Raw genomic sequence first — 12876 nt, forward strand, 5'->3', positions numbered from 1 at the left:
CAGCGGATGTTGGCAACTTGATTCGGGTTCCTCTGCCGTTTGTAAAACCTGCTTGAACATCTGGAATTTCACGGTTCATGCATTGCTGAAGCCTGGCTTGGAGAATTTTGAGCATTGCTTTGCTAGCGTGTGAGACGAGTACAATAGTGCGGTCGTTTGAGCGTTGTTTGGCATTGCCTTCCTTTGGAACTGGAGTGAAAACTGACTTTTCCAGGCCCGTGGCCACTGCTGTGTTTTCCAAAGTTGCTGGTATATTGAGGGCAGCACTTTCACAGCATCATCTTTGAGGATTTGAAGTAGCCCAGCTGGAATTCCATCACCTCCGCCAGCTTTGTTCCTAGTGATGCTCCCTAAGGGCCCACTTGACTTCACATTCCAGGATGTCTGGCTCCAGGTGAGTGGTCACTCCATGGTGATTATCTGGGTCGGGCAGATCTTGTTTTGTACAGTTCTTCTGTGTATTTTTGCCACCTCTCCTTACTGTCTTCTGCTTCTGTTAGGTCCATACAGTTTCTGCCTTTTCTGGAGCCCATCTTCGCATGCAGTGTTCCCTTGATATCTTTCCCATTCTATTGTTTTCCTCTCTTTCACGGCACTGATCACCAAGGAAGGCTTTCTTATCTCTCCTTGCTATTCTTTGGAACTCTGCATACAAATGGGTGTATCTTTCCTTCACTCCTTTGCTTTTCACGTCTCTTCTTTTCACAGCTATCCTGCGAGGCCTCCATGGGACAGCCATTTTGCTTTTTTGCAGTCCTTTTTCTTGGGGGATGGCCTTGCTCCCGTCTCCTGCGCAGTGTCCCTTGCTCCCGTCTCCTGTATAGTTCATCAGGCACTCTGTCTGTCAGATCTAGTCCCTTAAATCTATTTCTCACTTCCACTGTATAATCATCAGGGATTGGATGTGAGTTATGTCATACCTGAAAGTTCAAGGAGCAGGTGCCTTTTAATTTCGTGGCTGCGGTGGATGTCACTTTGATGTTAGTCCTCGGTTAAAAACAACAACAACAACAAATGTAGTACTGTACCGGCTTTATACTAACTACCTGTTTCTTTCTCTTTATTCTGATGCCCGCTTTTGTCATTTCAGTCCAGAAGACATGGTCCCGTACTGGCTAATGCGTACGTCAGTGTTTTCAAGTGACAGTAGAATCAGGTGGCCTCTTGACTATGCTTAGATATAATTGTCTTTAAACATTTGACGCTTTACCTTGAAATACCATTTTAAGAACTTTAGAAAAAGCATCAACGTGTTCCCAAGCAAAAGTTTGTTAATGATCAGCCGACTGATCAGTTGATTATCAGTAGAGTTAATGAGGGAAAGGAGAGCCGAGATTTTGCGAATACTCAGCGTGAGAGGTTGCTAAGTCAGCGTTTAGGGTGCAGTCTGAAGTGAGCCGCTTTGATGTCCAAAGGTAGAGCATGCAGTCATGAAGACCAAGACTGAACTGATTTTCTCAAATCAGTAGATAAACATTCCCAGCAGCAGGTATCTTCTCGTGGAAATAACATTTGTGATTTTGGAGTAACTGCTTCACTTCTGTCAACTTTTCCTTGCTCTAAAAACAAGAGGCTAAATGCAAAGGTGTAGCTGGAAGAGACTATAGCCATTGTTTGAGAGATTAAGAGTTTTCTCCTTTTTGCGGATAAAATTAATACACGTCACCTTGAGACAGCTCTCACTTGTTCTACTACTTGAACATTTTGTTCTTTTTTAAATCTTGGTTTGGTCTAAAGTTAGCACTAAAAGTGACCTTACCAACCTAAGAACAAGTGTTGGCGTTTTAAGAAAAATTGAACAGTAGTTTACGGTTTTGTTTTGCTTTCTTTCTTCTTTTTTTGCCCCTTCCTAAGAATATGCTCAGGTAACCAAGATGTTGGGAAATGCACGATTGGAAGCAATGTGTTTTGATGGAGTGACACGGATATGTCGTATCCGAGGAAGCTTGAGGAAACAGGTCAGTGTTGGAGATCTGTTTTCCTTTAGTACAGAAGTTACCTTTAAGACATTTATCTGTGCTTCCAAGTGAGTGAACTTGGTGAATTCTTGCAGACTTCAAAAACGGTGATTGATAAGGCAGTATAAATGCATAAAACTAGAAAATCCTCGATAACTTTCGTGATTGGACTTAGATTTAGAAAGAATGATTTGTGACGCCTAGGCTGGACGTATGCCAGAGATGTTTGCTCTTGGGGAAACAGACAGATTCCGTGTATGAAACACATGGCCTAGACTCTTAACAAAAATGTTAAGCCGTGAAAGAAAGAAAGAAAAATGAAACAGCTGAAAATTATTTTTAAGACAAAAGGAGTCTCGTTGCTAATTAAATCCAGTGTATGGTCCTGGGTAAGACTTTGCTTTGTGGGAACAGCTAAATGTGGTGTTCGGAACGTAATAAAGCACCTTATTTAGTAGTTTTGGCACATTGATTGATCATATTGTTTAAAAGTTCCTTCAACCGTAATTTTTTGGATTGAAAAGCAGTTTTGTTCTGTTGAGTCATTCTTTTCCAGTTAGTGATTTAGGGGCCTGAATCGATGTCGATTGGTTACTAGATGGCTATATGTGTGTATATGACTTATTTTCATTTGTTTGAAAGAATGAAAAATGTCCAGAGCGATCTGTGAATTAAAGTGATTCATGTGACAAAGAACTACGCTTTTGTAAAGTTAAAGACTTTAATTGAAGTGAAATTGTTATATATTGTAATATCCTAAATTAGAAAATTGGACCCAAACTGAACTGCCTAGCTTTAGTTTTCGATTACTATACGGTAAGCATCTATAACTAAACTGTGCCTCATAGGCATGAGCACTCACACAGATAATACACAGATACATCCACATGCACACATGACACACACACGCATCTGTAGTTTCGCCGTAATTATTACTAGATACTTTTCATGTACCGAAGGAATTGTATCTTCTGTATTACGTATGGCTTTACGTCAAACACTGTTGTTTGCGTTTTACACGTAACAGACCGTGAGTTGTTGTTGTTGTTTTTTTCAATAGGTTTGGATAAATACCTCAGATATTATACTGATTGGTCTCCGAGACTACCAGGTAACAATTACAGCTGAATTTATAATGTTCTTGAATATAGGAATCATCGATATCAGTATTCAGATGATGCAGTAAAATGCATCTTCTCGCCAGTTCTAGCCAGTTATGGTTGTCATCCTCCTGGCATCAAAATTTGTCATGATCCACGATGTTTAAGATGATAGGATTCTGGCTGACTGATGGTGCATGTGATTTTTGGGAAGACTGGTTGTTTCTTTCTTTATTTTAAATACAGTAAGTAATAAATATTCTCTTATAATTTCGGATAGATGCTACAGCTCATCCTTCTGTCCTCCTTTATTATTTTTTTTCATAGTTTACTTATTTATTTACTTTAATTAAGTTTTTAAAAACTTTTTACTTTACAATACTGTATTGGTTTTGCCGTACATTGACATGAATCCGCCACGGATATACATGAGTTCCCAATCTTGGACCCCCCTCCCCCCCCCCCCCCGCCCCCACCTCACTCCCCATAACATCTCTCTGGGTCATCCCAGTGCACCAGCCGCAAGCATCCAGTATCATGCATCGAACCTGGACTGGCGATTCGTTTCTTACATGATAGTATACATGTTTCAATGCCATTCTCCCAAATCATCCCACCCTCTCCCTCTCCCACAGAGTCCAAAAGTCCGCTCCACACATCTGTGTCTCCTTTGCTGTCTCACGTACAGGGTCATCATTACCATCTTTGTAAATTCCATATATGTGTGTTAGAATACCGTATTGGTGTTTTTCTTTCTGGCTTACTTCACTCTGTATAATCGGCTCCAGTTTCATCCACCTCATTAGAATGGATTCAAATGTATTCTTTTTAATGGCTGAGTAATACTCCATTGTGGATATGTACCACAGCGTTCTTATCCATTCGCCTGCTGATGGACATCTAGGTTGCTTCCATGTCCTGGCTATTATAAACAGTGCTGCGGTGAACATTGGGGTACACATGTGTCTTTCAGTTCTGGTTTCCTCGGTGTGTATGCCCGGCGGTGGGATTGCTGGGTCACAGGGCAGTTCAATTTCCAGTTTTTTAAGGACTCTCCACACTGTTCTCCATAGTGGCTGTCCTAGTTTGCATTCCCACCAACAGTGTAAGAGGGTTCCCGTTTCTGCACACCCTCTCCAGCATTTATTGCTTGCAGACTTTTGGATCAAGGCCATTCTGACTGGTGTGAAATGGTACCCCATTGTGGTCTTGATTTACATTTCTCTGGTAATGAGTGGTGTTGAGCATCTTTTCATGTGTTTGTTAGCCGTCCGTATGTCTTCTTTGGAGAAATGTCTATTTAGATCTTAGGCCCATGTTTTGATTGGGTCGTTTGTTTTTCTGGAATTGAGCTGCATAAGTTGCTCGTGTATTTTTGAGATTAGTTGTTTGTCAGTTGCTTCAGTTGCTATTGTTTTCTCCCATTCAGAAGGCGGTGTTTTCACCTTACTTACAGTTTCCTTTGTTGTGCAGAAGCTTTTAATTTTAACTAGATCCCATTTGTTTATTTTTGCTTTTATTTCCAGAATTCTGGGAGGTGGATCACAGAGGATCCTGCTGTGGTTTATGTCGGAGAGTGTTTTTCCTATGTTCTCCTCGCGGGGTTTTACAGTTTCTGGTCTTACGTTTAGATCTTTAATCCATTTTGAGTATATTTTTGTGTGTGGTGTTAGAAAGTGATCTGGTTTCATTCTTTTACACGTGGTTGACCAGTTTTCCCAGCACCGCTTGTTAAAGAGATTGTCTTTTCTCCATTGTATACTCTTGCCTCCTTTGTCAAAGATAAGGTGTCCATCGGTGCATGGATTTATCTCTGGGCTTTCTATTTTGTTCCACGGATCCACATTTCTGTCTTTGTGCCAGTACCATACTGTCTTGATGACTGTGGCTTTGTAGTAGAGCATGAAGTCAGGCAGGCTGATTCCTCCAGTTCCATTCTTCTTTCTCAAGATTGCTTTGGCTATTCGAGGTTTTTTGTATTTCCATACAAATTGTGAAATTATTTGTTCTAGCTCTGTGAAAAATACCGCTGGTAGCTTGATAGGGATTGCATTGAATCGGTCGATTGCTTTGAGTAGTATACTCATTTTCACTCCATTGAGTCTTCCGATCCATGAACATGGCATATTTCTCCATCTATTAGTGTCCTCTTTGATTTCTTTCACCAGTGTTTTATAGTTTTCTATATATAGGTCTTTAGTTTCTTTAGGTAGGTATATTCCTAAGTATTTTATTCTTTTCGTTGCAATGGTGAACGGAATTGTTTCCTTTTCTACTTTCTCATTATTAGTGTCCAGGAATGCCAGCGATTTCTGTGTGTTGATTTTGTATCCTGCAACTTTGCTATATTCACTGCTTAGCTCTAGTAATTTTCTGGTGGAGTCTTTAGGGTTTTCTGTGTAGAGGAGCATGTCATCTGCAAACAGTGAGAGTTTTACTTCTTCTTTTCCAATCTGGACTCCTTCTATTTCTTTTTCTGCTCTGATTGCTGTGGCCAGAACTTCCAGAACTGTGTTGAATAGTAGCGGTGAAAGTGGGCACCCTTGTCTTGTTCCTGACTTTAGGGGAAATGCTTTCAATTTTTCACCATTGAGGATAATGTTTGCTGTGGGTTTGTCGTATATAGCTTTTATTATGTTGAGGTATGTTCCTTCTATTCCTGCTTTCTGGAGAGCTTTTATCATAAATGGATGTTGAATTTTGTCAAAGGCCTTCTCTGCATCTATTGAGATAATCATATGGCTTTTGTTTTTCAATTTGTTAATGCGGTGAATTACACTGATTGATTTGCGGATATGGAAGAATCCTTGCGTCGCTGGGATAAAGGCCACTTGGTCATGGTGTGTGATCTTTTTAATGTGTTGTTGGATTCTGATTGCTAGAATTTTGTTAAGGCTTTTTGCATCTATGTTCATCAGTGATATGGGCCTGTAGTTTTCTGTTTTTATGGCATCTTTGTCAGGTTTTGGTACTAGGGTGACGGTGGCCTCATAGGATGAGTTTGGAAGTTTGCCTTCCTCCGCAATTTTCTGGAAGAGTGTGAGTAGGATAGGTGTTAGCTCTTGTGTAAATTTTTAAGCCCAGGTGTATCCAAGGCTCTGTGCTAGGTTTTCAGGGATTATGCTGCAGGCTGACGTTTTCAGTGTTCTGTGGTAAAATGAGAAGTTATCTTTGTATCTTATGATATATATTTCACAGGGCTAGATTATTCATTTTCCTTTCATTTTTTTTCTCTAATATTTGATGGCACTGCGGCTTGTGGGATCCTAGATCCTCAGTCAGGGGTTCAACCCAGCATACTGCCGAGGAAAGCCCTGGAGTCCTTATCGTTGGACCACCAGAGGACTCTGCCCATTTTGCTTGTTAAATATTTTGTAAAATGACCTTTGCTGAAATAAGAACAGTAGCGTAATAACAGTGATTTTCATTAGTATTCTCCCTCATTAAAAGAAAAAATAAGTAATTTTACATTGGGTTCTCAGTTACGAGTTTTAAATTTAAAGGTCTCAAATCCAGGTTTGAGAAGTCCCTGCTGTAGACGATGCAATTAAGTCAGGCAAAACCTCTGTCTCCAAAAAAGGGGTTCTTTTTGGCTTGTACGAGAAAGGCAAGGCAGAGACTAGGTCTCCTAATGTGTAAGTTATAAATCTGAGATGACTACTTAGAGAACTACTCGGTAGTTGCCCACTATGATCTCAGTGTTTGGAGTACGTACGACTTGTGAGACAGAAATCCTTTTGATTTCTGCGTCAAACCCGTCGCTTGTGCGTCACTAAATTTTGAGTGAAATAATTGCTGTCTCTCTCTAGTCTGTTATCAGGTCATGTTTCCTGTAAATACCTGAGACTTCCTGATTTGTCAAGTTTCACTGTTCTGTTTCCTTGTTGGTCTTCTGGTGTGATTGTTCTCCCAGTGATTAAAGAGACAGTTTGAAGTCAGCTACTCCGCTTTTTATCTCCACTAGTTTTCTCTTAAAGAATATGTTTGTCTTGATTCTCTAGTGAAATATTGTTCACAACCAAAAGAACATTATGCACACTGTTTCTTGCCTTCTTTTTATGAATGCGACCTGAGGTACTATCTCTGTGAAGTCCAGCTTCTAGGCTTTCTCAGCCATGCTCTGTATTGACTACTTATTTTCTGGCATGTGACCAAACACCTTCTCGTTTTTCTCTGTGTGCCTCGTGTTTCTTGTTGTTTTTGTTGCTGAAAACTAGAAAATGCACATATAAGGTGGTGAGACGGGAGACCAGATCTCTTCTCCCGTTCTCTCTCTCTCCTTGCCGTTGTTTGCTGAGTGATTGCGGAAACAGATTGGGTATGGCATGTATCTTTTCCTTGCATGTGGCCACTGAATGCTTGTTTATACGGTCACAGACAGCCCGTGTTTGAAGTTTCATTAAAAACCAGCAGGCCTCTCAGCCTCTCCTTGTAGGCTCTGAGCTTGCTGGGGCACACCTTTGACACTCAGCCAGGCGACTGATAGTTCTTCTCTTCATTTCAGGCTTGTGCAGAAAATCCAGGTCACTCAAAGCTGAGCGATTAGGAGCGTCCCTGAACTTTGATGAGTTTGTGTTCAGTCCTGATTCCACATATAAATGAGGTCCTGCAGTGTTCGCTTTCTCTGGGTGGCTGGTTTCTCTTAGCACACTGCTCTCCAGGTTCATCCGTGTTGTTGCCAATGGCAGGGTTTATCTGCGTTGGATGTTAGTCCCTTTAGTGGTCAAATATCTTTCCCGATCTAGTACACTGTCTTGGTTAGTTGTTGTTGACAATTTCCTCTTCTGTGCAAAAGCGATTTAGTGTGAAGTGTTTACACTTACTAGGTTTTGCTGGTGTTGCTTATGGGTTTGGTGTCCTGTCCCAAAAGCAGAGAGCAAGAGCAGCATTTGGTGGTTTTACACTGTGTTCTCTTGCAGTAGTTTTATGGTTTCCGGTCTGTGTTTAACTCTCTGATCTCTTTCAGGGTAATTTTAGGTAGTTTCTGGTGTAAGATACGGGTCCGCTTTTATGTTAAGTATTGTTTCCCCAGTCCCGTTTATTGGGAAGGACGTCTTTTCTACACAGTGATCTCGCTTCCGTTCATAAGTATTCGTTGACTGTCTTTGAAACATTTTATTTCTGAGGGCTCAGCTTTGTTCCAGGATCTGCATTACTGGTGGAGTGCCAGTGCCATATTGTTTGGACAGTTGTGCTTGAAAAGCAGGAAGTGTGTGTCCTCCAGCTTTATTCTTCCTCAAGATGGCTTTGGCGGTTAGGATTGTGTGTATATATGGTTCCATATAACTTTGTCTCTGAAAATAACTGCTACTTGAATTTTATAGGAATTACCCGGAACCCGTACATTACTTTGGGTACTATGGACACATTACCACTACAACTGATGTTTGTATGTTGATTTTATATCCTGGGACTTCACTGAATCTTTTCCCTTGGTATGTTTTTGTGATCTCGATCATCCATGTATAACCTTTCCATTTTTTCTATGTGATGACCAGAAACATAGACGCTGTCTGTAAACGTGTATCCATTTATTTCAGTTTAACTACATATAACCCCGGAAATGGATCGAAGAATCGTTCGTTCCCAGTTTAATTCTTTGTTTTATGGGCAGTGCAACCAGAGTTATATTAATCCATTAAGGGATTAAAACACTAACTTTAAAGTGAGAGCCACAAACAGCTCTTCTGGTTTTTAATCTGCTGTGGATAATTACAAACCCTTGTTACTCAAATCATACTGTAAAGATAATAGCAGCATCCCCACTCTGTGGAGGTGTCCGGTTCAGTTCAGTTCAGTTCAGTCGCTCAGTCGTGTCCGGCTCGTTGCGAGCCCATGAATCGCAGCACGCCAGGCCTCCCTGTCCATCACCATCTCCCGGAGTTCACTCAAACTCGACGTCCATGGAGTCGGTGATGCCGTCCAGCCGCCTCATCCTCTGTCGTCCCCTTTTCCTCCTGCCCCCAATCCCTCCCAGCATCAGGGTCTTTTCCAGTGAGTCAACTCTTCGCATGAGGTGGCCAGAGTCCTGGAGTTTCAGCTTTAGCATCATTCCTTCCAAAGAACACCCAGGGCTGAGATCCTTTAGAATGGACTGGTTGTATCTCCGTGCAGTCCAAGGGACTCTCAAGAGTCTTCTCCGACACCACAGTTCAAAAGCATCGATTCTTCGGCGCTCAGCTGTCTTCACAGTCCAACTCTCGCATCCACACGTGACCACTGGAAAAACCATAGCCGTGACTAAACGGACCTTTGTTGGCAAAGTAATGTCTCTGCTTTTGAATATGCTATCTAGGTAGGTCATAACTTTCCTTCCAAGGAGTAAGCGTCTTTTAATTTCGTGGCTGCAATCACCATATTAGCACGTTATTAGCTACTGAGTTGCACTCAGAGTTTTAACACAATAGCTACGTGTTTTCTGTGCACGTTATAGTTTGAGAAGGGTTGGTTTGTATTACACTGCAGTTTTATGACTGTGATAGTTTCAGTTGCCTTTCTTTAGGGCTTTTCTAGGTTAATTGTCCACATTCAGAATTGTTTCCTCTGTCAGTGGCTCAGCTTCTTTAAAATGGAGATAAGGGAACAGTTTTAGGGCAGTACTTCTCAGGCATATTTGCATCAGAAACACCCAGAAGAGCTTTATGAACACTCGAGGACTTCACTTCAAGCCCGTCAGGTTTTAGGAAGGCATAGGTGTCTTTCTAAAGGACCACAGACAGTTCGGATCAGTAAGATCCTGTAAGAACTGTGGGTTACAGAAAGGTTTCTCTTGGGTAAAACTACCACTTTCACTTTGAACTACAGCGTTCGAGTGTGGACAAGGACAACGTTACAAAACCACCACCACCTGTATTTCCTTTTCTTACTCTGATTCAGTGCATTGTATACATCATTTTTCTAGTCTATACTTTATTTGGTCACGCATGCAAACTTTGTCATGAGGATGTGTGTGTGTGTGTGTGTGTGTGTGTGTGTGTGTGTGTGTGTGTGTGTGAGAAGGAAGGTGAGAGAATAGTGAGGTTTTACTTAAGTGTGTTTGATTTGAAAGTATATTCCAAGACAACTGATGATTCTTTGCATAACCAGTTTTGATCTTTCCTTGTTTTTCTCCAAGGATAACAAAGCAGATGTCATTTTAAAGTACAGTGCAGATGAAGCCAGAAGTCTGAAGGATTATGGAGAGCTTCCAGAATACGGTAGTTAATATCAAAGTTTTTACATCTCCCTGTCTTCTCATAGCGTTGGCTAGTTAGTGTTTAGGTGAAGCAGATGTTTCAGAATTCTCTCTCTCTAATGTATTTTTACATATATGCTCCACTTCACTTTAAGTATGTATTAAATACTTCAGTATATTAACAACTTAGTAATGGATTCTCTTCCTACAATATGTTCTTTTGGTGGGGAATGAAAAAGTTTACAGACTCTAGACTTATACGTAAGAATTGTTAAAGGGATGCCTCTTCTAAGCAACTCTTAAGAGAGTATATCGGGTTGCAGCTACTCGATGACAACAGTTATGGTACTGGTATTGATTTTTATGGAGGCGCATTCAGTTTTTCTTAGTAAATAGAGTACCGTTGTGGTGTTGTGTGGAGAGTGTTTTACTTTTATTTCTTAAGGACAGAAGTATTCTATTCTTCCTCTAGGAAGCTTGGAGAGATTAAAATATGTTTCTAGTAGCAAAAAAGAGGAAGTATACTAAACTCACATTTTGAACATGATAGCAATTTTAGTTATTCTGTTACAGTGCATTTTATTATAAAGTTAGGTGTTTTTTAGTCAGAGCGAAGATTCTGATGACCATTAGGCCGTGTAAGAAATACTAAGATAAATGGGAATCAGGTCAATACTTTCTTGTCAGCGAACTTCTTCTAGTGGTTTCATTGTGAGTTTGTTCTCTGTGATACGTTTGCAGTTAGGAAGATTTTTTTCTTGGAATGAAACTGTTGAATCGAAGATTGATTACAAGCGGTTTCTTGTACAGTTCAGTGTTTTAGTCTTAATCCAGTATTATTTCTTTAAGTCAGCAATTTCTCTAGTAACATCTTGATTTTGTGTTTTTAAGAGGATGCTCTTACTGTGTTTTTAGTCGAACTTAGTGAAACAGACGGCTTTGATCCTGAAGATGATGATGAAATCCAGTTTAAGGATCGTGCAGATGAGGATGAAGACACTGAGGTGTAAGTCCAGGCTGAACGGTGTGTGTGTGCGCTTCTTATTGTTCTGTACATGAAAGTAGTCCGATCTTTCACCGTCTTAGGTCTCAGGAGGTTGAACACTTGAACTGAATACATATTGAGGCGTATGTATCCATGAATTTGAATATTCATTAGTATTCAGAAGCCACCGTGGCAAACTTTTTAAACGTTCAAAGACTTTATAATTCTGGGGGTGCTTGTTTGTTTGTTTGTTTTTTAAATCAATTAGGTCTGACAGTGGGCACTCCATAATGATACTTTATTAGGCAAGGGGTGGGGGGGCGGTCTATAGTGATAGCACTAAGACGTTTTGCAGACAGGTTTAAAATGTACCATCGCACAAGGCTGGTACGTTAATAGAAGTAAAGCATGTTGAAGCCACTTTGCTGAAGCCGTGGAATTTGAGTGTACTCCAAAGCATTCTTAAAATGAAGGCCTGCTTTCTTGCCCATGTATTTAGAGGTTACATTAATTGTCCTGTACCACTCTAGGACAGACTTTCGGTTTGGCGTTTGTGGGAAATGGTTGGTAAGGAAATAGTGATGATAAGACTATTAAATGCCTCACTGTTCGGCTGTGAATGTGTTTCAGTAAAAATTTTATTGATCTGTATCTAATCTTGACTTTTTAGACAGGCATATGAAGTAACTGGAATGACAGTATGGCTTACACTCCTGTAAGGCCTGTTAGAGTTCTTCTTCTTGTTTTGGCACCTCTGTAGTAAAAATGTACTGTAGAAACCAAAAGTGCAAAAACATCAATGAGTGTTTGACTGAACACTGAGGGGGAAGTTTAGAATTCCAGGAGCAGATCTTAGGAAGTCTAAATTGGATCACTGCCCTAGGACACAGACTTCAATATCTTTCAGTCACCAACATTTTTATTAAGAGCATTTTCAGACACTCAGAGAAACTGAATTTTAAGTGGAAGTGAGCAATCACATATTCACCAAGATTATACAGTTTGTAATTTTCTACACAGTCTGTTGCATCTGTCCTGTTCATACCAGTCCATTTATACTCTGATGGATTTCCAAATCACTGAGGGAATGAAACCAAGGTACTACCCTGGTGGTCTAGTATTTTAAGATTCTCAGCGTCCAGTGTAGGGGTCACAAGGTCAAGTCCTGGTCAGAAAAGAATGATCAGCGGCCTGCGTGGCATGGCCACGAATAACCATGAAAACTCAGGCTCTTTACGATTACTCACCCCGTGAATTAGAACAGCTGGATATGTGCCTTGAAGGGGGAAATTTTTGCCAGATTTGTTTTTTTTTTAGCCAGATTGTGACAGATTTTTAAACACACGATAATACCCTCCTGAGGTGAAAGTGAAGTCGCTAAGTCGTGCCCGACTCTTTGCGACCTCCTGGACTGTAGCCTGCCAGGCTTCTCCGTCCATGTCAGTGGGGTTCTCCAGGCAGGAATACTGGAGTGGGTTGCCATTTCCTTCTCCAGGGGAATCTTCCCGACCCAGGTACAGAAACAGGGTCTCCAGCATTGCTGGCAGACGTTTTACCCTCTGAGCCACCGGGGAAGCCCAATGATCTACTGATGTTGTATGCATTTGAAAGCACGCTAGAAATAGGAAATGAAAAGGGATTAGGAAAGTATTGTTGCAG

General features: G+C 40.9%; 1 protein-coding gene across 1 annotated transcript; it reads left to right on the forward strand.

Moving 5' to 3' along the window:
* The first annotated feature begins 1100 nt into the window (after positions 1-1100).
* Positions 1101-11242, forward strand: LOC128070896 (eukaryotic translation initiation factor 1A-like). Its single transcript, XM_052663967.1, has 5 exons — positions 1101-1122; positions 1855-1958; positions 3019-3069; positions 10173-10254; positions 11148-11242. The coding sequence occupies exons 1-5, from the start codon at positions 1101-1103 to the stop codon at positions 11240-11242; spliced, it is 354 nt and encodes a 117-aa protein (XP_052519927.1).
* Positions 11243-12876: the final 1634 nt, after the last annotated feature.

The sequence above is a fragment of the Budorcas taxicolor genome, chromosome Y (genome assembly GCF_023091745.1).
Source record: "Budorcas taxicolor isolate Tak-1 chromosome Y, Takin1.1, whole genome shotgun sequence".
NCBI classification, from domain to species: Eukaryota; Metazoa; Chordata; class Mammalia; order Artiodactyla; family Bovidae; genus Budorcas; species Budorcas taxicolor.